The 25,891-nt window shown below is 34.2% G+C and overlaps 3 protein-coding genes and 1 pseudogene across 3 annotated transcripts; 3 read left to right on the forward strand and 1 right to left on the reverse strand.

Annotated features, from left to right (window-relative positions):
- The first annotated feature begins 3,619 nt into the window (after positions 1-3,619).
- LOC115958938 (acidic endochitinase-like) lies at positions 3,620-4,513 on the forward strand. The gene has a single exon (XM_031077213.1). The coding sequence runs from the start codon at positions 3,620-3,622 to the stop codon at positions 4,511-4,513; it is 894 nt and encodes a 297-aa protein (XP_030933073.1).
- Positions 4,514-10,356: 5,843 nt separating this feature from the next.
- LOC115960122 (hevamine-A-like) lies at positions 10,357-11,256 on the forward strand. The gene has a single exon (XM_031078838.1). The coding sequence runs from the start codon at positions 10,357-10,359 to the stop codon at positions 11,254-11,256; it is 900 nt and encodes a 299-aa protein (XP_030934698.1).
- A 5,432-nt stretch (positions 11,257-16,688) lies between these two features.
- LOC115960123 lies at positions 16,689-17,283 on the forward strand (annotated as a pseudogene).
- A 1,006-nt stretch (positions 17,284-18,289) lies between these two features.
- On the reverse strand, positions 18,290-24,798 carry LOC115960124 (plastidial pyruvate kinase 2). The gene is made up of 12 exons (XM_031078839.1): positions 24,343-24,798; positions 23,959-24,246; positions 23,102-23,267; positions 21,897-22,031; positions 21,649-21,759; positions 21,453-21,541; positions 21,178-21,240; positions 20,865-21,040; positions 20,309-20,411; positions 20,027-20,175; positions 19,411-19,519; positions 18,290-18,622 (listed from the first exon to the last, which is right to left on the reverse strand). Exons 1-12 carry the CDS (start codon positions 24,550-24,552, stop codon positions 18,515-18,517), a joined length of 1,707 nt encoding a protein of 568 aa, XP_030934699.1. The 5' UTR covers positions 24,553-24,798; the 3' UTR covers positions 18,290-18,514.
- Positions 24,799-25,891: the final 1,093 nt, after the last annotated feature.

Raw genomic sequence — 25,891 nt, forward strand, 5'->3', positions numbered from 1 at the left:
AACCCAATCCGACCTAACCCAACCCAAAATCACACTTACAAAGAAGATAGGGAGGGTGTCACTTAAAGATGAAGAATCATTTCTGGTACACAAAATGGCCCATGTCTCAGCCTAATACCCGATTAGACTAGGCATACTCAATGCTATATTAACCCCTAGGCCCAAAAGAGACCAGGAACCAAAGCTTGCGCAAGTAAGCGTGCTTAATTGACGGGTCCATAAGTGAATTGAGTTGTTTAAGAATAACTCGACTTTGATTAAGATAAAGCTTGTTTATATTTACCTGTCTAGCAAGCAACTCAATATCAAGTCCAGGTTTAGACTCAACTCATCTATTAAACAAGTCAAACCTAAACATAATAATATATTTATAAAAAAATTTGTTAACATGTAGGCTCAATTTAACTAATAATGTTATATTTTAATATGTATATTTATCTTCCCTTTCAAAAAAAAAATGTATATTTATCTAAAAATATAGTTATATTTTAATTGAATTATTCCGGCCTCACATTGGGTAATATCATGTTAGGTCAAAATTGTAGATAAATTTAGTACAAGATAACATATCCAAGAAAGCAAATTGATAAGGATGAAATAATTCGGTTGATTGTGATGAGGTTTTGGGTTTTTTTTTTTTTTTTTTGGAAGGCTGATGAGGTTTTGGGGTTGTGTACCGAGATATGCATTATTAGTTTAACCTAAGCTTGATTGAAGGAGCCTCCCCACGAATTATGGCGCAAAAATTGAAACTACATGCCTTGTGCACGAACTTAATTTTTATTTATACATTTATTTAAGTATTCAACAAAGAATGATAATAGAACTCATCAAAAAAAAAAAAAAAAAGAATGATAATAGAATAAAGGACCACAACTACGTTACATATAATGCAACAAAAGGAAAAAAGAGAAGTATCTATCGAATACAAATGGATGGCATGATCAAAGATAATTTTGGGTCCTTTTAAAAAAATATTGAGAAAGCGCTTGAAAATAATTTTTTTAAAGAGATTTAAAAAAAATAAAAAGACTAACTCTTGATTGGATCTTACAAATATAAATGTTTGTGGGGTATGAGGAAGGGGGGGACAGAGGCCGAGGTTCAAGTGTCTATAAATGAGTTTCACAAACATACACTTAGTGTAAGTTTGGATCCACGTTACTTTTGCGTTTTGCGTTTTGCTTCTTTTTTTTTTTTTTTTTTTTTTTTTTTTTTTTCTTTTCTTTTCTTTTCTTTTCTTTTCTTTTCTACACGCGTTTCAGACTTTCAGGGGACAAGCGAACAGTAGAGTACTGTTTGGCCCTTTTTTTTGACTTTTCTGTCAATCAGTGGATCCGTGCACTGTTCATGGACCCACAAATTTCATTTTTTATCAATTTTTTCATTAAAAATGGGTCCCACAGCACTATTCACACATTTAAAAATTATTTTGCTACAGTGTTTTCAGTTTCAGCAAAATAAGTTCTATCCAAACAGACCCTTAGATTAAATTATAATAGAATTCTATATCAGACAAACAAAAAAAAAAAAAAGCTTATACATGTTGTGTCCTTTTGTAGGGTCAATGCAATGGTGGATCTTGACCCTTTTTTTTTTTTTTTTGGATAATTCAATAGTAAAAAGAAAAGATATTTGAACCCTAAGCATCATGTTGAATATGTCTGAACGTGCCAACAAACTTATAAAGCTCTTGTCTCGAACTAATGCTATGTAATAACGTAGCAATCAATAAATTTTAATTAACTAGAACTATATATAATTCAAGCTGCGGCATTAATATCCTTTTTTTATTCTTAAATAATTATCCATGATTTAAGTCTAAAAGCCCAAAGTTTATGCCTTCAAAAAATTAAGAAATTACCACTACACTTCCTTGGCGTGATTGTCACTCCATAAATATAAATACTTGTTGGGTACTAGGGGGGGAAGACAAAGGTCGGAGTTCAAGTCTCCAAAAATGAGTTTCACACATATTCACTTAGATTTAACTAAAGTAGAGTTCTATATCAGTCAAAAAAAATTTCTTATACATGTGTCCTTTTGTAGGGTCAATGCAGTGGTGGATCCTAGACCATTTATTTATTTGTTTTTTATTTATTCATTTATTTTTTATAATTCAATAGTTAAGAGAGAAGATTTGATCCCTAAGCATGTTGAAAACGTCATAAGTTGTCAAGAAACCTACAAAGCACTTGTAGAGATATGCATTATTAGTTTAACCTAAGCTTGATCGAAGAAGCCTCCCCATGAATTATGGCGCAAAAATGGATCCTGGACCTTTTTTTTTTTTTTTTTTTGATAATTCAATAGTTAGGAGAGGAGATTTGATCCCTAAGCATCATGTTGAAAATGTAGAAGGTGCCAACAAACCAACAAAGCTCTTGTCCCAAACCAATATTATGTAATAATTTAGTGATAAGGAAATTTTAATAAACTAATTGCTAATCCGTGTGATGTACGGAAAACTTTTAGATCAAATATTAAAATGTTCTAGTTTAAATATTGTTCTAATTTCAACTATTTGAAAGCTGAATAGTTATGTTTGGGTTTTTTGGGTAGATAAGAGATTGGATTGGAGTGAGAGAGAAGGAAGGTGGCAATTGACACTTAAGGTTTTCACCGTGTGTTGAGTTTTCAAAACTTTGGACTCAAGTTCTTCAAAATAAATAGTAAAGATGGTTTTACAAATATAAAATCAAAATTTTTGTTTTTTTTATTTAAATAATGCTGAAAATTTGAGTGAGTATTAAGGGTTTCAACCTTGGTAGGAGTTTATATTTGTTGAAAATTTTGTTATAGAATTTTAGTTGAAGTAGAATTTTCAAGCTCTTAAAACATATATCTAATAGAGTTTTACTTAAAATAAAGAGAAATAATAAATATATAAGATATAAAACTTAAAATAAAATAAAAAGAAAAATCTAAAATAAAAAGAAAAAGAAAAAGAAAATAGTAATGACGTGGAAAATTGTAGTAGTTTCAGAGGTTTTGGTTATATATATATATATATATATTAGAACTATATATAATTCAGGCTGAGGAAATAATATACTCTTAATTTCCTAATAATTATCCATGATTTAAGTCTAAAAGCCCAAAATTTATGCTTTCAAAAAAATTGAGAAATTTTTAATACGCTCCCTTGATGTAATGATCACTCCACAAGTATAAATGTTTTTGAAATGTAAGGGAAGGGGATAAAGGTCAGGGTTCAAGTTTCTAGAAATGAACTTCACAAGTATAAACTTAAATTAAACTAGAACAGATTAAAATATCAAGAAAAAAAATTGCTTATACATGTGTCCTTTTGTAGGTTCTATGTAACGATGAATCCTAGATCATTTATTTATTTGTTTTAATTATTTGATAATTCAATAGTTAAAAGAGAAAATATTTGAACCCTAAGCTTTATGTTGAAAACGTCAGAAGGTATCAACAAAGCTACAACTTTTAACTGAGACAGTATACAACCCTATTTGACTAAGTTTTGTATTAAAACTGAAACGATTGGTCAAGTTTCCAAACTTAACTCTGAAATTTGAATTCTATAAAAGAAGCCTCTTATTGTCTTAAGAAAGCACATGAGACGCAAGATTTTAGATTGAGACAAGCGAAAATGGCTAGAAATCTTCAACTTACACCTTTAGTCTTTTCCCTCTTATTCCTTATGACCCTAATCAAAACCTCTCAAGCTGGTAGCATCGCCACCTACTGGGGTCTAAATGTCAGTGAGGGAAACCTATCAACTACCTGTGGCACTGGAATATATGCCTATGTAAACTTAGCCTTCCTAAACGTATTTGGCAATGGCCAAACCCCAGAAATCAACCTTAATGGTCATTGCAACCCAGCATCCAATGGGTGCACCTTTCTTAGTGAAGATATAAAGTTTTGCCAAAAATTTGGACTTAAGGTCATGCTCTCAATTGGAGGTGGAGTTGGAAAGTACTTTCTAGCTTCTCCCAATGACGCAGAAAATGTAGCAACATATTTATGGAACAATTTCTTGGGTGGCAACTCCTCTTCGCGTCCATTTGAGGATGCCATATTGGATGGCATAAACTTTGACATTCAGCGTGGTTCAACACAATATTGGCAAGACCTAGCAAAGAACTTAAAGAATCATTCCAATGTGTACTTATCCGCATCTCCACAATGTCCATTTCCTGATAACTTTCTTGGTACTGCACTTAACACAAATCTTTTTGACTATCTTTGGGTTCAATTCTATAACAATCCTCAATGCCAATATGATTTCAGTAACAGTAACACCACTAATCTTATAAGTTCATGGAACCAATGGAGTAGCTCATTAAAGGTGGAGAAATTATTTTTAGGCATACCTGCGGCTCCTCAGGCTGCTGTAAGTGGATATGTTCCATCTCAAGTGTTGAATGCTGAAATTCTTCCTTTCTTTAGGAAGTCACCAAATTATGGAGGTGTGATGCTTTGGAATAGGTATTATGATGAGTTAACTCGATTTTTTGCCTCCATTCTTGAAAGTGTATGATGAATTATGCTTTGGTTAGTTTGAGAATGATAATAAATTGGGTATCTTTATTACCAATTTAAGATTATGTACAATTGGTTATTACCCTCCAAAGAGAGAATAAATCACTATAATGATGATTGTGTTCTTATTTTTTTTCTTTTTCTTATTTTTATTATTTTTTTGTGTTTTGGCCCAAAGTCAAAGTAATTTTTTGCATGCACGTGGATGGAAACAAAGATAAAGTCCAGGGACAATATTATTTTTATTTAAAGTGATGGTTGTAGTTCCTTCATCAATTAAGAGGAGTGTCTGAGGGTACTCAGACAATAGTGAATATTCTTTTCATTTTATTTGTTTGACATTATAGATGTGGATGTGGTCGAATAGCCATGGAGGGGAAAATAAATTGGAAATTTTAAGCTAGTAAGGAATAATTATTTGGAATGATTCGATCTATATGTAGATTTGAATGTTGAGCTTGACTTTCTTGGCTTGGAATATTTTTTCAGTCACGGTGTTGTGATTTCATGTATGCCTTTTTTTTTTCTTTTTTTCTTTTGGAAAACAAGCACAAAGTACGGATGTGGTTGGATATTTCCTTCAATTTGATACGTGCCCATCTGAAAACTTGGAACATTGTTAAGATCATAGTGGATATTGGATACTATATAGTACGTAGATGGAAATGGTGAATATTCTCTATTGTTTTTTTTTTCCCCACAAAATAAGTTAGAGAGAATATACTTTGAATTTTCAGATTCAAAAAGCCTAGCTATCAGTGAAATCTAGCACCCACACACGAGGAGATATGGGACCAAACATATGGCCATTAAGACACATGTTACGTCTAGTGCACATGAGCATTTGATGTAAGCCAAACCCAAAGGTTATTATATAATGTATATCCTATTTAAATATAGGCGAAAAACACATTTTGGTCCCTACATTTTCGCACAATTTCTACTTTGGTCCCTAAATTTTATTTTTACCGCTTTTAGTCCCTGTTTAGAAAAACGCCTTCAGTTTTAGTCCTTTCCGTCAGTGCCATTAGGGCACTGACCTACGTGGCAAACGGAATTATTAAAATAATAATAAAAAAATGTTATTTTGTCATTAAAAAATGCCAAGTCAGTATTTAAATTTTAAAAAATAATTTATTAAATTTAACTAAATAAAAAAAATAAAAAACAGAAAAAAAAAAATCACATTTATCAAGATTGAAGTGTGTCTTGAGCAAGAACACTAACCCAGATTTAAGTACACAAACCCAGAATACAAGAACACAAAATTAAAATTCAAAAATCTCAAACCCAAAAAATAAGAACATCAAATTAAACCTGAACAAAAAATTAAACATAAAAACAAACACAAAACACATACCCAAAAAATTAAAATAAAATCAGCACAACACAACACTTCCACGGTGTCCAGATCCATTATTTGTCTTTGTTTTTCTTCCAACACAACACAACATTTCCAGATCCATTATTTGTCTTTGTTTTTCTTCCAACACAACACAACATTTCCAGATCTTTCTTTTCAGATCCATGACTCTCTCTTTCTCTCTCAAATACCAACACCTTAATGTTCAGCATATGGTACGAGGGGATTTCGTGTCGCCGACGACTGCAACGGTGTCGGAATCTGAAGCTTCTCTTCAAGTCACCTCGGTGAAACTTGGGTTTCTCGGTGAGTTGGATGGGGACCACCCAAGGACCGATGGGTGTACTATGACTCACTTTTCTTCGGCGGGAAGCCAGTTTAGTGAAGGATCAGACCCCCACGGCTCATCTGAGAAGTCTTTGATGGTGTTTCCGGGCACCGACAAGATGGGTGGTGTCCTTACAAGGTTCGATGGGTGCGGTGGTCAGGGTGGGGCTGTCGATGGTCTTTCAGTGGACCCTAAATCAAGCGGGGCTGAGGTAGGCTGTATGGGTTTTAGTGTGATGGTCGCTGATGATCCAGTGGAGGACTTCCCAAACTCCGGGGATGTCTTTTCCTTTGGTGGGCAACCTGTCAATGGCAAACCCTCTTCTTCCCCATCTTTATTGGTTTCTGGATTTTTCGATATGTTCCGATACCACCAGTTGCTGGGTAAAAATTGTGTTCTTGTGTTCTGGGTTTGTGTACTTAAATCTGGGTTAGTGTTCTTGTTGTTCTTGCTCAAGATACACTTCAATCTTGATAAATGTGATTTTTTATTTTTATTTCTGTTTTTTATTTTTTTTTTATTTAGTTAAATTTAATAAATTATTTTTTTAAATTTAAATGCTGACTTGGCATTTTTTAATGACAAAATAAAAATTTTTATTATTATTTTAATAATTCCGTTTGCCACGTAGGTCAGTGCCCTAACGGCACTGACGGAAAGGACTAAAACAGAAGGCGTTTTTCTAAACAGGGACTAAAAGCGGTAAAAATAAAATTTAGGGACTAAAGTAGGAATCATGCGAAAATGTAGGGACCAAAATGTGTTTTTCGCCTTAAATATATGGATTGTTCCCATGTTGAAGTGCTGACCCTGAAAGCCAGATGCACAACAACCCATCTATGTTTGGGTTTCAAAGAGAAAAACGCGTTGAAGTTTGAAATTTATTATTATATCGTACTATTTAATCCTGATCTTTGTTAGCTAAATTTGAGCAGACCAGTACATCTACATTACCGTCAAAGTCAAAGGGTGCAAGTGAATCCACTTGTAAAAACCTTTACCTGTTGCAACTTGCAAAGCTAAGGCATTTGAAAATGTCTCTTCAGCATCTTCTGAGAATTGCATGTAGATAGGAGTACACACTCCTTGATACAATGCCAGCCTCTGTTGTATAGTTTTCCTGCATAGCCATCAAAGTTACGTGATCAGCCACACTTCTAGATTTACATTCCTTGCCTTTTCTCCAAACTCTCAATTAACTCATCAAGCAGACAATAGACCTCATTCATGAACTTCCGACTCAACGATATTTAAACAAAATGTAAATTAATAGCAATAAACTCTCAAAAGTAGCTGATCTCAGGGAATTAATTTGGTTTTCCAAGCTCCAGGTTAATTTTGGATTGCAGTAATTAATCCAGACACTAACGAACTTAGCAGTCCTATATTTTCAGCCACATAGTCAAAACTAAGACAAGATAGGACATTTATTATGCCAAATTTTGCATCACAATGACCAGCTAATTAAGAGACTTTCAAGAGTAGACTTTATGCCTAAAGAAAAATCTAATAGACACAGAAAAATCTACTAAAGACTCAGATTCGTCCATCTATAAGAGGTGGAGGGGTCAAGCTATTGAAATTGAAATAATACAGTTTGACAAAGTGTACAGTTTAACGCTATCAGGGACAGTATATTTATTAGTGCTATATTAAGAACGTTTTTTAGTAAGCTATATTAAGCACACTATTCCTATTGAGTCCTCGTTAAATTTCATGTATATTACCACAATTGCATTCATGTTATGTTACATTTCACTTAATTTTGTATATATAATTTGATAGTTATAAGTTACAACATGACTACAAAGGATTAGTGCTTCTTTAAGATTAAAACTAGAATTACATACAGAACGCTGTTAAAATTTTGGTATTTTATTCACCGTTCATGGCCCTGTGGGTTTTAAAAATTTGTTTTTTTTTCACTGTTGATGGCCCTGTGGGTTTTTTTTTTTTCTTCATCAACGGCCCACTTAAAAATTGGTGATTGGGGTGTTATTATAAGGCCCACTTAAAATTCATTACGGACAAGGAACAAAACAAGAACAAGGAGAAATGGAGAATCCATCGAAGTCCTTCACTTGTTTTTTATTTTTATTTTTTGGGAATCCATTAAAGATGAAGAATCATTTCTGGTGCACAAAATGACTCATGTCTTAACCCAATATCCAATTGGACTAGACTAATCCAATGCTACATTTAGGGGTGTCCACAAATCGGTTCGAGTCAGGTTTGTGGTCAACCTGAACTCAATCCAATTACTTTAGGTGGAAAAGAATAGAACCCACCATCAATCTCGAAGGAACTGTGGATCTGAGAGATTAAGATCAACCCACCCAGGTTGATCTAGAACTTGGGAAGGCCAGAAAGACTTTTATCAGTCAGTACCGCTAGTCATCTGCCCAAGATTTGATTCCAAATGAATATTTGGCAATTATGTTATGATTGAATTATTCTGGCCTCACATTGGGTAATCATGTTAGGTCAATACTGTAGATAAATTTAGTACAAGATAACATCCAAGAGAGCAAATTGATAAGGATGAAACAACTTAGTTGATTGTGATGAGGTTTTGGCGTTGCGTACCGAGAGATGCACTATTGGTTTAGTCAAACCTAAGCTTTGATCAAAGGAGCCTCCCCATGAAGTATGGCGCAAAAGTTGAGACTCCATGCCTTGTGCACGAATTAATTTTTATATATTTTATTATTTAACTATTCGATAATAAAGAATCATAATTAGAGTAAAGAAGCACAACTACGTTACATACAGTGCTACGTACAAAAGGAAAAACAAATGGAAAAAGGAAAGTATCTATCGAATACAAAAATGGCCGGCATGATTAAAGATAATTATTGAGAGAGAGAGAGAGAGAGAGAATGATTATTTTTAAAAATAAAATAAAAAAGTCAAACTCTGGATCTTGCAAATTAACCCACTACAATAAACTTGAATTTTTTCAACATATTTATATTCACGGTCACTAAAAAATGTAGATAAAAATTGAATTTTCTACGGTTGAGTACAACCGTAGAGTAAAAATAAGGAAATTTATAAACTTATTTATGCAGTTGTTATAACTATTGAAAAAAATATTAAAAAGTATTTGGTTTTAGTTTTTTTCTTTAGGCACCATAGTAAAAGGGGGTCTAAAAAATATTAAAAAGAGAATAGTTTTATCAACAACTTCATCAACTGTGGATAAAATAAATTAAATTTTGTATCAACGGTTGTAAAACGTTGGAAATCAATAACACTCTATTGTATTGTATAAAAGCTCATTTTAAACTCAGAGTTTAAAATGTTAAGGTAGGTTCTCTCTTGCTCTCACTCCCGTTCTCTTTCATAGCTCACATCTCTCTTGGCCTAAAATAAATTAGGGTTTTTTTTTTTTTAAATACTTATTTCAATGGTTTCAAACGGTTGAAATTTATCTCAAGCCAACATACATTTCAACAGTTTTCAATAACATTTCAACGTTTAATAATTGTTGATAAAGGTGAATTGCATTTTTCGACGGTCACAAAAAAAATTTTCAACATAATTTTTAGTGGCGGTTCTCAACGGTCACTTAAACTGCCGAAAATACTTTTTTCGACGGTTTCTAATACTTTTTTTGATGTTTTCAACCGTTGAAAATAGAAAATTTTCTTGTAGTGACATGCTCATGGAAAATTCTTAGGTACTTCGGATCACGGAGAAATAGTGCTTCATTTTCTCACATTCACGGTAAACCCCACTATAAATTTAATAAGTGGACTCCACCATAAGTATGAGAGAAATAAACACCATTTTCATGCTTCAAGAGTACCTAAAAATTACTCCATGCCCATGTCTTTTTTCATAAATTAACCTGATTTTTTTAAGAAGAATAATTAATTTCAGTTTTCATTATAGCTCCCAATAGAGCATTTGTTTTCACCTTCTTGGAGCAAGTCCACCAGAGAACCTTTAACCAAATTTGACTAAGTTTTTTATTAAAACTTAACCAAATTTGACTTAGTTTTTTTATTAAAACTTAAACGAATTGGTCAAGTTTTTAAACTCAACTCTAAAATCTGAACGACTGAACCCTATAAAAGGAGCTTATTATAGTCTTATGAAAGCACAGGAGACACAAGTATTTTAAATTGAGACACTAGCAAAAATCATGGCTAGAAATCTTCAACTTACACCTTTAGTCTTTTCCCTCTTATTCCTTATGACCTTAATCAAAACCTCTCATGCTAGAGGCATCGCTATCTACTGGGGTCAAAATGGCAATGAGGGAAACCTAACAACTACCTGTGCTACAGGAAGATATTCCTATGTAAACTTAGCCTTCCTAAACGTATTTGGCAATGGCCAAACCCCAGAAATCAACCTTGCTGGTCATTGCAACCCAGCATCCAATGGGTGCACCATTATTAGTGAAGGAATAAGGTTCTGCCAAAAGCATGGAATTAAGGTCATGCTCTCAATTGGAGGTGGAGTTGGAAACTACTCTCTAGCTTCTCCCAAGGATGCAGAAAAAGTAGCAAAATATTTATGGCACAATTTCTTGGGTGGAAAGTCATCTTCGCGGCCATTAGGGGATGCCATATTGGATGGCATAGACTTTGACATTGAGCTTGGCTCAACAAAATATTGGGAAGACCTAGCAAAGCACTTGAAGAAACATTGCAAGAAAAGAAGGAAGGTGTACTTGACAGCAGCTCCACAATGTCCATTTCCTGACAGATTTCTTGGTACTGCACTTAACACAGGTCATTTTGACCATGTTTGGGTTCAATTCTATAACAATCCTCAATGCCAATATAGTTCGGGTAACACCACTAATCTTATGAGCTCATGGAACCGATGGAGTACCTCGATAAAGGTAGGGAAATTATTTTTAGGCTTACCTGCGGCTCCTCAGGCAGCTGGAAGTGGATATGTTCCACCTGATGTGTTGACTTCTCAAATTCTTCCTGTGATTAGGAAGTCACCAAAGTATGGAGGTGTGATGCTTTGGTCAAGATATTATGATGGTTTAACTGGATATAGTTCCTCCATTATTGAAAGTGTGTGATGAAATATGCTTAATTTGGTTGGTTTGAGATTCATAATAAATTGGATATCTTTATCAATTTAAGATTTTGTGCGTTTGGTTATTACACTCCAAAGAGAAAATAGATCATTAAAATGATGATTGTGTTCTTTTTCTTTTGTTTTTTTTTTTTTTTTTTTTTGTGTTTTGGCCCAAAGTCAATGTATTTTTGTGCAATGGAAACAACGACTAAGTCCATATTTTAAGGGACAACATTATTTTATTTGAAGTGGTGGTTGTAGCCTCACGTAATAAGGTTATGATATTGGCAACTTGGAAGCTTCCTTTTTACTTTCTGTTATTTTAATTTTGGTTGGTTTGGGGTTGAAGGTTTCTTTGGTGTAAGTAACTGGCGTGCAAAATGTTTAACCTTACAAAATTTTGACATATTCACGGACGTTTGCAACCTTTGTACTAATTCAAATCTTTTTTTTTTTTTTTCTTATTTCATAGTTGTAGATCCAAAAGAAAGGTCTTCATTTCTGCGGCTCCACTAGGTAGTGCCATAAAAAGTATTTCTTTGATTATGTTTAGGTGCAATCTACAACAAATAATTCATTATAGGAACAATAATGCTGCAAATCTTTTAAGGTCTTGAAACCAATGGACACTAATTTCAGTCCAAGATAAGTAGCCTTTTTTGGGGATTCCTGCAGACTGCTGCTCTTGATGGTACTGGCATGGCTATACTCCGCCAGATGAACTAAAGGTTTAGGTTCTGCTAACTATGGAGGGATCGATCATGCTATGAAATACACGGTTTGACAAAGCGTGTGTAGTTAAACTATTAAGGGCAATATCGGTATCGCCGTATTATGTACAATATGATCTATATAATAAGACATTCAATTTTGATACTCCTATATTATAAGACATTTACTTAAATATATATATATATATATATATAATTTATAAATATCTAAAAACCGAAGTGTGGTGATTATTGTTACTAACTTGTTATGCACCCAGTGGCAGCTCTAGGAAATTTTTTGAGGGTGTTCATTAAGAGACTTAAATTATACAAAATCAAATAAAAAAGAAAACTTCATATATTGGTGACAAAAATAAAAAAATACACACAGACAAACACATAAAGTCTTACAATTTCCTTTTACGAATTTTCCTATTTTAAAATCGTTACATGATAATCTCGTTATTAATGTTGAAAGCTGCATCTCTTTCAAAATTTTAATCAAATATAATTTTTCTTGAACTTTTTCTTTTTGTTTGTAAGAACATAATATATTGTTAAGGGAACCAAAGTATAAGGACAAACTTAGTTGTAGCCTAATGTTACAACTCTCATTAAACAAATTAACATTGTAATATATTTTGAAAATCTAACTGTTGAATTGCATATTAATTCTTTATGTTCTTAAAACACGAGTCAAATTTTATGCTAATTGGATATTATTTATTATTCGATTCATAAACTTATTTTTTATGTATAATTTTAGATTACAAAAACTTAAAATTTAAACATTTGGTTGATGACATAGTTATTAATTTTTAATTTTTTTAAAATTTTGCAGTTATGGAGGATATAAGAAGAAAATATAATTAAATAGTGGATTTATCAAAATCCACATCTAATAAAAAAAATATTAAATAAAGTTGTAGCCTTAGTCTACAACTAAGTTTGTTGCCAAATTTTGTCCAAATTTTAATTATGTTGGGCCTAAAAAAAAAAATTAGGGTGGTCACAAAATTTTTTTAAGGATAAAAAAATTATATATTTTTGAAATTTATACATAATAATTTTTTTTTTCGAGGTCAGGGTGGTCTAGTGACCATCTTGGACTCTATGTGAAGCCGCCTATGTACGCTTCTATTAAGCAACATCAATTTAGCATTTCAGTCCACCTCGGTCCTTTTCGGTCTACTTCGATCTATTTGGCCCATTTGCTATATTTCGGTCTAGTTCAGTCCATTCAGTTTATTTCGGTCCACTTTGATCAATTCCACTTCATTGATGTTTTGGGAGGAAAGGTTTGTATAGAAAAATGAGCCATTTCATTGATGTTTATAGGGTAAGTCCAAGAGAATAATGTTTATGTTATAAGGATTTATTCATTTGGATATCTGATATTTAAACTGTTGTTTTCTCGGGGGATTAAAATCAAACATTGCTCAAGCCTATGTAACAGAGGATGATTCACTACAAAACGCGGGGGCATTAGGCCGCGTTTTTTTGGGCCGCGTTTCTAAAAACGTGGCCCCAGATGGACTAAAGCCGCGTTTTTTAAAAACACGGCTTAATGTAAATACAAGAGCTGCGTTTTAAACACGGGGCCATAGATCAGTCCTAAAGCCACGTTTTTTTTTATCTGTAGACGCATTTTTGGGGGTGGACCTATAGCCACGTTTTTTAAAAGTAAAAAAACGCGGACATAGGACCTTCCTATTTAATTTTTTTGGCAAACCAAATTTTTTTTTTTTTCCTTAACTGTGGCCGCATTTAAAAAATGTGGCTCTAGCCCTCCTAAAGCCGCGTTTTATAGACACGGCTTTAAATTTGGTCTAAAGCCGCGTGTTTAAAACGCGGCTTTAAATTTGGTCTGAAGCTGCGTTTTTAAAACGCGGCTTTAGTTTGGGATGGGGCCGCATTTCTTAAGCGCAGCCTAAAAATTTTGCCTATAGCCGCAAGTTAAAAACGCGGCTTTAGGCTTTGTATAAATAGTAAGCTAAAACCATTTTCAGCCCTAGCCTTTCCCATCGCACATCAGCCTTCATCTGTCAAGCCCGATCTCAACCCTCACCCTCCAAGCCTCCATCTCTCAAGGCCTCACCCTCCATCTCTCCGATCTCAAGCTAGCCCTTACCCTCCACTTCCAAACCTTTCGTCTCCAACCTCTTGACATTTCAAATCTTTGGTTGTTTCACACAGAAAGAGAGAGAGAGCGAAACGCAGAGAGTCGAAGAGAAAGAGAGGGAAAATGGTAGAGGTAATTATATTTTTATTTTTTGTTTTCAATTTTTGAATTTAGGGTTTTAAGTTATGTGTTTATGGGCACACCAGCTTGGTGGGTTTAGGGAAAAGATTGATGAGAAAGAGAGGGAGATTGGTGGGTTTAGGAAGAAAGTTCATGAGTCAACCAGCTTGGTCTTAAAAGGGTTGGTGGGTGTTAAAAGGGTTGTTCATGAGAAAGTACCGGCTGGAGTCAACCAGCTTGGTCTTACCCTTACAAGGTTCCTTTATCTCCATGCTCTTTTCATTGAAAAAGGTCGTATTGAGATGACCTGGGCTGTCTTGAGGAAATTTGGATATGATGATGATCTAAAACTCAGGCGATTTTCTTCCAGTTCCATCTAAGCGTGCTTCTGATTAGGTTTATCCCACTCTTACCTTGCTTTTGTTCTTATAAAATTACATTGCTTTTCCTCTAAAACAGGTGTGGCACATGTGATGAAGTGATAGACAACTGGTTAAGAAGTTGAACAAAATTCACGACCTTTTGGAATCAACTGGGCATCTCTAAAAAAAATACTTTGACTCTTGAATGACTTGAATGATATGAGTGTCTAAATAATATTTTTAAAATGATATATACAAGAGCATTTAAAACACAGAAGGGCCTAATTTTCAATGGAAATACTCAAGTGGTGCGCTCATTGATCTGGAGAGTAACATAAACTCAAACTCTCAAGTTTAATTAATCACACTATCAGTTCATGAGCTTTCTGAGATGTCTCGTGGTAGAGAATGGATCATCCTAACTAAAGATTGGGACATTACTAAAGACTTGGTCAACTTAATGAGTAAAAATTGTACATAAATTTTGAAAGTGCTGCATAAAATAATTTGATGGTCAATATTCAATAATTCTTATATAAAAAAAATAAAAAAATAAAAAAGATATTTCATAATTTATTTACACTATGTTTGAATGGAAGGAGATGGCACTTCTAATATGCTCAACATAAATATTTGGTACAATATTTTTTTGTAAAGATCTTCTTTTTGGAGAAAATATAATAATATAAAAGGTAAATTATAAATTGCACCCCTAAAGTTTGGAGGTGTTTGGATTTTATACCCTGAAGTTTCAAACTTTAAATTTTACTCCCTAAAGTTTGAGATGTTTGGATTTTACACCCTAAAGTTTCAAACTTTGTATTTACCCCCTAAAGTTAGGAAATGTTTGGATTTCACACCCCAAATTCTGAAACAGTAAAGTGTAAAATCGAAACACTTCTAAACTTTAGAGAGTAAAATCTAATCACCCCTAAAATATAGGGGGCAAAATCTAAATTCTAAAACGTTAGGACGTAAAATCCAGACACCTCCAAACGTCAGGGGGTAAAATCCAAATTCTAAAACTTCAGTTTGTAAAATCCAAATTATCCAATCACCTCCAAACTTTAGGAATGTAATTTGCAATTTACCCTAATATAAATGATAATAAGTTAATATGGCTGGACCATCGAATATATAAGTATACGTAAGAAAGAAGAGGGACATGAACTGATGAAAGCTTTACAGATAGTTACTTTCATTGCCTCAACTCACAAGTAAATCTCCTTATAAGTCTTTTTAACCATACGGTACGCACTCTCTCCTACCATATTTGAAATTTTTGGTATATATAATACAATAAAGTTGCTGTCTTTTAGAGCAACTTCTCTTCTCAGCTAGTTGTTGTTCCATATTTTCTTTCTTTCTCTTCTCTTCAGCAGCCGCAATAATTGTCTCCCTTTCTCTTTCTCAGTTTACTGTAACTGTGGATTTGTAATTACTATAATGTAACGAAGGATTTAGCTTCAGTAATATTATAGAAATGATAGGATGTGATGCGTGACTAACACTCATTTCACAGCTAAGGCAACAAAGCTATGGTTTGCATGTGGTCCTTCTAAGATATCAATTGCTTTGCAATTCACAGAAAAATTCAAATAACAAACAAAAAAGGAAAAAACTAACAACTAATCATAAGGCAATACACAAGCTTTCTCTCTACCTTCTTTGGAATATCAAAGTTGCTAGTGTCTAAACAATTTATAATATGGACTTTGCACCCAAAAAAAAAGAGAGAGATTTTGCAGTAGGATTATATATGATGTCAAAACTTGGCTTCCAAGAGATCACTTGCCGCATAAAAGATCTTATTCATAAAAATATTTAAAACTATAATTTTTTATATTTTAACATTTAGTAAACTACAAAAAATTGAATTAAATGGTAAACACACATCAAATTAACATGAAATGTACTTCAAATTACCAAAATATTAGGGGCATAATATATTATTAAGTAAAATGTTTTGAAATTTTGAAGCAAAACATGTCGTTGTCAAATTTTAAAAATGAGGTGCGTATATCCTGATTCCTGAATCCTATAAAAGGGAGCAACCCCCATAGCATGGCAGTAACAAAAACCAAAGACATTGCCATATATTGATAACTAGCAAAATTAAATGGCTGAAATTCCTCTGCCTACAGCTCTACTCCTTCCTCTCCTCATCCTAGTCTTTTCATCAGAACCTCTCAAGCTGGTGGCATTGCCGTTTACTGGGGTCAGAGTGGCTATGAAGGAACTCTAACTGAAACATGTGCCACTGGAAAATATTCCCATATAATCATATCTTTTCTGAACCATTTTGGCAATGGTCGAACCCCAGAAATCAGCCTTGCAGGTCATTGTAACCCAGCTTCCAATGGGTGCACCATGGTTAGCCCTTGCATAAGATATTGCCAAAGCCGAGGAATTAAGGTGATACTTTCAATTGGAGGTGGCATTGGAAGCTACTCTCTAGCTTCTTCAATGGATGCCAAAAATGTAGCTGATTATGTATGGAACAATTTCTTGGATGGACAGTCACCTTCACGTCCACTAGGTAATGCAATATTAGATGGCATAGATTTTGACATAGAGCTTGGCTCAACACTTCATTGGGATGATCTTGCTAGGTACCTAAAGGCATATAGTCAGTCAGGAAGAGTTGTGCACTTAAGTGCAGCTCCTCAATGTCCATTTCCTGATAGTTTTTATGGACTTACGTAATGATTAATGACTTGTTATAAAACTTTTTACTGTTTGTTGTTATATTGAGGTTTAAGACTTAAAAGTTAAGACTAAATGTTTTGTATTATTTGATATTTTGTTATTGACTTGTAAATCTTCTTATTGTGTGATGTTAAATGGATGTTATATTGATGTTTAAGACTGAAGAGTTAAGACTAAATGATTTGTATCATTTGATATTTAGTTATTTATTTATTTGAATTAATAATTTTATGTTGTACTAGAATACATATAAATTATTTTTTAGGAATCCCAAAACACCCTAAAATGGTACACCAAAATCGGCCGGTATAGAAATATTTTATTCCACTAGACAAACCGAAACAAAGACCAAAACGATATTCATAACATTGACTTGTATGACACTATAGATGTGGATGTGGTTGGATAGCCATGAAGGGAAAAAAATAAATAAATTGGGATTTAAGCTAGTACGGATTAATTATTTGGCATGATTCTATACATAAATTTGAATGTTGAGCTAGACTTTCTTGGCTTGGACTATTTTTTCAGTCACGGTGTTGTGATTTCATCTATGCCTTTTATTTTTTCTGGAAAACAAGCACAAAGAATCAAAGATGTGGATGTGGTTGGATATTTCCTTCAGTTTGATACATGCCCATGTGAAAACTTGAAACATTGTTATAATCATAGTGGATATTGGATGCCTTATAGTATACACATGGACATGGAGAATATACTCTATTTGCCATATAGTGTGTACATGGAAATGGAGAATATACTCTATATTGTTTTTTTTTTTTTTTTTCCTAGAAAATAAGTTAGAGATAATATTCTTTATTTGAACCGGAACAAAATGAAAATTCAAGAAAATATATATTAAATATTAGTTTATTATAAACAATCTGGTTTTTATGCCGTTGCATGATTGGTTGACATTAGTGATCGAATTTTATATCATCTGGTTTCTATAGTGATTGTATTGTGATTAATATTTTGGATGACCAAATTGTGTTAAGTACTGTGTTGGTGTTTAACAAGATAAAACGGCAAGCTCTATAGATTTCTGAACATATATCAGGAAATTTAAAAAGCAGTATTCTACCAAAAACAAAACAGAACAAAGCACCAAAGAGAAGCAAGTGGAACCATGAAATACACATAAATAATAATGCAAGCAAAATTCACGTCTATCCATCAGAGGGAAACCCCAGAACAGATTCGAGTGCCCTGACAGTTCAAAATAATCACAGGCATCTACGCTTTCCGGACCTGGATATTGTGGGTAGATTGGAACCGCCAGATGGGTTGTCTTCCACTCTGGAGAAGTGCTACCTCTTCTCCTTCCTTCACCATCCCTTGCTTCTGTACATGAAAACCAAAAAAAGTATATTACAATGATGAAGATGTGATCATATGAAACCTATTTAATTTGAATTTTCGGATTCAGAAAATCTAGCTGTCAGAGAAATCTAGCACTCTATGGCAAGAACACTGGTTGAATTATGGATAGCATCTATTCATCACTTATGGGCTTACACAATTCAACAAGCTCTGATTTCCAAGAAAACTATAAAGATTGCGTAAGGATAGTCCACTTAAGGTTGGGAGTGCCAAATCTCCAGTTGTCTTTTATAGAGATATACCCTCTAAATTGAAATGTCATTCATCAGTCCAAATGGACAGCATGGTCAGTCATAAAGTATACCATGTAAGATACATGGAAAAGCAAAAGCACAAATGTCACAGGGCAAGAGATATTGGGCCGATGTTGAAGGTTATTGGGGTAAGGCTTCCATCCAATGCTCCTATGCACAAGACAAGATACGGGACCAACACATGGCCATGTAGGACACATGTGCGTCCAGTGCACAGGAGCATTTGATGCAAGCCAAACCCAAAGGTTATTATATAATATATATATCCTATCTAAATATGGATTGTTCCCAGGTTGAAGTTCTGACCCTGAAAGCCAGATGCACCACAACCCATCTATGTTTGGGTTTCAAAGAGAAACACATAGAAGTTTGAACTTATAATTCTATTGTATTATTTAATGCTGATCTTTGTTAGCTAAATTTGAGCAGACCAGTACATCTTCATTACTGCCCAAGTCAAATGATGCAAGTGAATTCACTTGTGAAAACCTTTACCCGTAATAAAGCTAAGGCATTTGAAAATGTCTCTTCAGCATCTTCTGAGAATTGCATGTAGATAGGACAGACTCCTTGATACACTGCCAACCTCTGTTGAATAGTCTTCCTGCATGGCCATCAAAGTTATGTGATCAGCCACATTATTAGATTTACATTCCTTGGCTTTTCTCCGAACTCTCAATTAACTCATCAAGCAGACAATAGACCTCATTCATGAACTTCCGACTCAACGATATTTAAACAAAATGTAAATTAATAGAAATAAACTCTCAAAAGTAGCTGATCTCAGGAAAATAATTTGATTTTCCCAGCTCCAGGTTAATTTTGGCTTTCAGTAATTAATCCAGACACTAACGAACTTAGCAGTTCTATATTTTCAGCCATACAGTCAACTAAGACAAGATAGGACATTTATTATGCCAGATTTTGCATCACAATGACCAGCTAAGAGTCTGTCAAGAGTAGACTAATGCCTAAAGAAAAATATAATAGAGACAGAAAATATGCCTGCAGCATGATGAGGTCCAATATGCAATACTGTATCATAACCTCCCATGTAAACAGTATCCTCATTGCATAACAGTTTTGGGACTTAAGGATAGAAGAAACTCACTCATTTGTAAAAGCAAAAATAGTGCCAGAAGGCCGATAGTGGCTCAGTAGAGTAGCCATGAAACCAGTTCTGGTGAAGACAACAATTGAGGTTCCAAGAGTGTTAGACATCATGGTTGCATGGTAAGCAAACATTTCGCTCATATGATTCTACACACAACAAAAAAACTTCCAGTCAGTATTCAGTGTTAAAAATCAAATCGGTTTTTTTTCGGAGGGGGGGAGGCGGTGCAGATAAAGACTCCATGAAACATCAAAATATATGAAATTTGCATAAAATAACCTTGAAAGCTTGACCAAGATTAGCTGGCATTTCACCGCCTGATATTGTAGCCTCAGTCCGTAATGCAACTGTGTGCATGACTTTCACAGCTTTCAAAGGGAACCTGCATGGCAGTGAAATCATGTCATTTGAGTGCATTAAGGTGTAAAAGTTTACACATAAATAATCCATATTATTTAAGCCCATAGTGGCTGGTAAGCAATATGGATGTCACTTGCTCTATTGCAACCTGAGCAACGCCACTGAAACACAAATCTGCAGTGAACAAAATTTGACAGCAAGGAACCAAACCATTCAATCTTAGGTATTTTTCCAGGAACATCAAATCTCTCCGTACCCACCAAGGATTGATCAGAAGTAAGTAAATACTTCTCATTGTGCATGATGCTTACACTCAAAAAAAAAATCTCCAATCACATCCAAAGTAACAGACTAGTGTCTAACTGTATACAGCTAGTGTAATTGGGTACCACTTTCTCTGTTTTTAATTAAATTAATTACTTATCCAAAAAAAATCCGAAGTAACAGACTACAAAGTCAAAAAGAAGTAGCTTACTTTCCATGAGCAGTTTCACCAGAAAGCATGACTGCATCAGCACCCTCTCGGACAGCAATGGCAATGTCTGATACCTCCGCTCTGGTTGGTGTTGGGTGTACAATCATGCTTTCCAGCATATTTGTTGCCACAATAACAGCCTTCCCCATGCTACGGCAGATCCTGATTATCTCTTCCTGCATTTCATATTGAAATGTTCTGAATGTCAAAGAGTAACTCAACTTGACCTCTTAAAAGTTCCTATAAAAGGCCACCAAAACAGGCAATGACATCCCTTTTGTTGCTATTCTATTAAAACTTAAAAGTAAAATACCTGCAGAAGTGGAACCTCCTCAATAGGGAGCTCTGCACCAAGGTCTCCTCTTGCAACCATTGCCTGGAATAGGAAAAGCATGTGTTACTTCAAGCAGGTGCCAGGTAGTACACAAGACAGGCAAGAATCCAGATTTTTTATTTTTTTATTGATAAGTAAGAAGCCAGATTTAGATCAATATTAAAGAAAACTGGTGAAATTCTAGGTCTAAATGATAACTGTCCATCAAATGGGGCAGCAACTAGAAGATAAAATGCAAGGATTAGGGAGATCACCCCATCAGATGCTGTGATAATGGAATGCAAATTTGGGATAGAGTCTGCACTTTCAATTTTGACAATGACATGTATATCTGCACCACAGCCTGCCATAGAAAATGGAAAAATTATATTATAATTGGTACTCCAGGGAAGCCCAACAAGCATGTTCAAATTTCTTTTTTAAATTAAGGTATTTTGTCTATATGTTTACTTTGCAGATAATTCTTCAATTCATGAACTACTTGTGCATCTTTAACAAAGGAGACGGCATAAAAATCAACTTTGTTGTCCACTCCGAATTTGATATCATCCCAATCCTTCTCTGCAACAAACCAATATAAACATTTATGTCCATTTGGAAAATGAAAAAATTTCAGTAACTGCTCACCAAGAGAGAGAGAGAGAGGAAAAGGCAAATCAGTAGGATAGTACAGAGGGCATAAAGATTCAAGGTCTAACCAGTGATGGAAGGTAGTGTTGCACTCTTTCCTCGAACATTTAAGTGACGCCTAGACTTGAGCTCTCCTCCATCAACGACTACACATTTCACTGAATCTTCTGTCTTGGATTTCACCATCAACGACATCATACCACCTATAGCATAGATCAAGAGTCAGCCGTGCAGTGCACATGTCATAAAAGGAAATGTTACATCATTCCTAATTCTGATCTGGTATACAGAGAACAGAGCTTGCCTCTTTAATAACACTTGCAATCCAAAGACAATCATCTCTCAACAGAATATACAGTTAGCTTAAAATCTGTGGTTCTTAAAGGCTCTGAAGAGTCTGAACTGGTGGAAACAGGTACTAATTTGAACTTGTTATGAAAATTCATCTCAAGTGCTTCAAGAGAATTCCATGGGCAGAAACCCTTCACAATACTAAAGCTGATAACCCCTTATAAAAGTATTACGGGTTCTAAAATCTTAAACAAAGTGTGAAATCTCAGCATACGACATAGGCCTCTTTTTACCCAATTCAAATGCTCTCGGTCACAAATTCTTAAAAATCTTTAAAAGCAGAGCCCACTGGACTGATATCAGCAAAATTACATGTTTATCAACAGTGTGAGAGACATGGTACATGGTGGCTCATATTCCATTCAGTAGTTAATGATATTTTTCTGTCACACAACAATATAATAAACATTTCTAAAAGCATATGGAATTCATATTTGGGAATATAACATAACTTTCACAGTGATATTCACAGGCATGCACATATACAATAGTCTGATCTCAGTACTCAGAAAATTTGGTAAGTGACAGAACATGCGGATACCACTCAAATGTGTGTGTAAAGATGCATGTGTATTTGTGCATGTACAGCATATTTTGGTCTGTAGTTATTGATACAAAATTTAAATAAACCTTCTCAGAAAAAAATTAACAAAAATCTATGTATGTATCAAATAAAAGGGTTGTGAATCTGGCAAGACTTACAGACAAGGATTTTTTTAACCTCATCCTGTAGTGAAAAAAAAAATTCAATAAATATCCTTTAGTAAATATTAAAATATATGACATCCTAGTATTTGAAAAAAAAAATGATAGAACTTTGAGCATGAATGATATTCTCTCTTCTAAGTGATACTTTAATCAATGACCATGGTCTAGATGATAGAAACGTCCTTGTTTAATAGAAAGGACAAGTATAGCATACCATCAACAAGAAGCATGTCATTCTCTTCTACATCATTAACAAAATCATCATAGTTCACGCTAACACAATCCGCTGAGCCAACCCCTCTCCGAATCGTAAAAGTGAATTCTTGCCCACTTGTCAACATGATTGGTTGGGGCAGGTCCCCACTCCTAACTTCAGGGCCCTGATGACAACCAATAATACATAAACAAAGACATTAAACCAACCCAAATATAATATTAATAATCAATATATAGTTACACATGGAAATATGTAACTATTATGTGAAATAGCATGTTAAAATTTTGTTCTTCATAATACCCTTGTGAAAAGAATGTCAATAAGTCTTTTGACACAAAAAATTTTACATTTATAAAAGTCGTGTTAGCGATGTACCCATGTGAAAGTAATGTTGCACCAATCACAACTAGCCACCTTAACAACTCAGGAATTTTTTTAAAAAAAAATTTGCAAACTTTTTTGTGTCCCCAACATTGCTCTATGAAAACAGCCTCTCCTTTACACTTTACACAATGAAACCATTCAGTTAATATGCAATTATCAGTTTTTTATCCAAGTAATGCCAAACCCACTTGTGCAAAATGGTGTACTAACTTAACATAAAAGCGAAAAATACGAAACAAATACACGACTTGCACTTTGTGAATGGTGTACAATAAAAGTCGTGTTAGCGAAGTACCCATGTGAAAGTAATGTTGCACCAATCACAACTAGCTACCTCAACATTCAGTTAATATGCAATTGTCAGTTCTTATCCAAGAAATGCCAAAACCCACTTATGCAAAACGGTGTACTAACTAAACATAAAACCCAAAAACACGAAACGAATACACAACGATTAAAAACTTGCTTGCCTTGGTGTCAAGCATGATAGCAATGACATTGTCTTTGCTCTGTGCATTGTACTCCTTAACCAAGTCTATGACTCTCTGATGAGACGCGTGGTCCCCGTGCGACATGTTCATCCTCGCAACATTCATTCCAGCCTCAGCAAGCTTCCATATCATCTCCCTCGTGTTCGTCGAAGGCCCGATCGTGCAAACGATCTTCGTCTTTCGCCTCACTATCGGCTTCGACCACATCGACCCCACAGGATTGTCAAGCAGTTCCTGAACATCTACGTGCTCAAATTGCTCCACTCTCTAATCAAACAAAATCGTAAAGAAAGATTCAAAATTCGCAACTTCCAATAATTCAATAACACGGTGAGTAGTAGTAGTAGTAGTAGTAGCACAGACCTTTGGTACATCTTCGGGTGAGACGGGAATGAGCTCGGGCTCGGCACGTGCGGATCTCATTGCCACAATGCGAGAGGCGGAGGTGGTGGTGTTGTTCTCACGTGGGAAGAAGACTCTGGAGGCGAGAGTTGAAGGGTTGAGCTGTGGGGATCGAGAGTTAGGGCAGAGTAAGGAGGTTTGAATGGATCGGGTGGCGACGACTTGAGCCATTGTTGCAGAGAGAGAGAAAGAGAAGAAAGGAATTGGAGATTTTCAGAGAGAGAGAGAGTTTTGAAGAGAATGGGAGTGATGAGTATTTTGGAGGTTGGAGATATCGATGATTGTTGAATTTTTGGCGGAGGAATTGAGGAGAGACAGAGAGAGCTTTGGTTGTATCGAAGAGATAGAGAAATGAATAGCGATTTTCTGTACGGTTTTAATTTCAATTCAACCGCATTTGGATCTGTGGGTTTAAGCAAGGAAAGAAAATGGGAGTGTGCGTGTGAATTTGGGTTTTAGAGGTTTAACTTTGACCTCTGGAAGGAATAAATGCGACGTCGTTTAAGTATTTTGGGATTTAGGTTGTGACGAATTTGCCTATTTTGAAGTGGATGTTCATGTAGTTCCGAATTCAATTTTCTATCATTGAATTTGATGGATTATAAAAGAATCAAATCCAAATGAATATGTTTTTTCCCCCTCGTTAATGTGCGGGAATTTAAATATTTTTTTTTTTTTGGGAGTTTAAAAAAATTAATTTATAATTGTGTATTTGTGTGTGTATATATATAGTTTTAGTTTTATTATTATAATGTGTGTCATTTATTTAATAAATTGAATTGAATTGTTAAATCTAAAATTTGAGTAAACCACACTTTTAGCCCTTTAACAATGGAGTATTTTCTAACGTTCAATTATAAAAATAAAATAAAATAAAAAAGAACAACAATGGGGTAATTTTAATTTAGTTCATATATATTTAATCTAGCCAATTTTTTTCTTTACTATTAATTATGTCAATTTCATCTATAATTGTATTAACCAAGTCAATTTCCATGAATAAAATTAACTTGGTAATTACAACAAAGATGAGATATTTTAATTTTGGAATTCTTCATTGGAAACACTAGGAGATGCCAACTAATTGAGTTACAAGGCTCTTAGTATACAATAGAATTTCAATTTATAACATTCGTTCATAATAATTGTTCTTTATCATTAGACTGAAGGTACCAATTGGTTTGTTCTCAAAAAAAAGGTACCAATTGGTTCGGATCGACTAATAACAAATGTAAAAAGGACTATTAACATCATAGTGACCCTAACATTTTGCAATAAAAAAAATTAAAAAAAAATTTAAAAAAAAAAAAACCTGGTATAATTTAAAAAAATAAAAATAAAAAACCGAACCTAATTAACTCAAAACAATCGGTTTGGGTCTTCCACAATGCAGATATGATAAAGGTTATAGTAGACGCAACTACATAAAGGATTATTCTTCTCTTTTTTGCTAGATAATCCCTCCCATAATCCCATTACTTGATACTCACATAAAAATGATGATGACATT

This window comes from Quercus lobata, chromosome 9 (assembly GCF_001633185.2).
Source record: "Quercus lobata isolate SW786 chromosome 9, ValleyOak3.0 Primary Assembly, whole genome shotgun sequence".
Classification (NCBI taxonomy): Eukaryota; Viridiplantae; Streptophyta; class Magnoliopsida; order Fagales; family Fagaceae; genus Quercus; species Quercus lobata.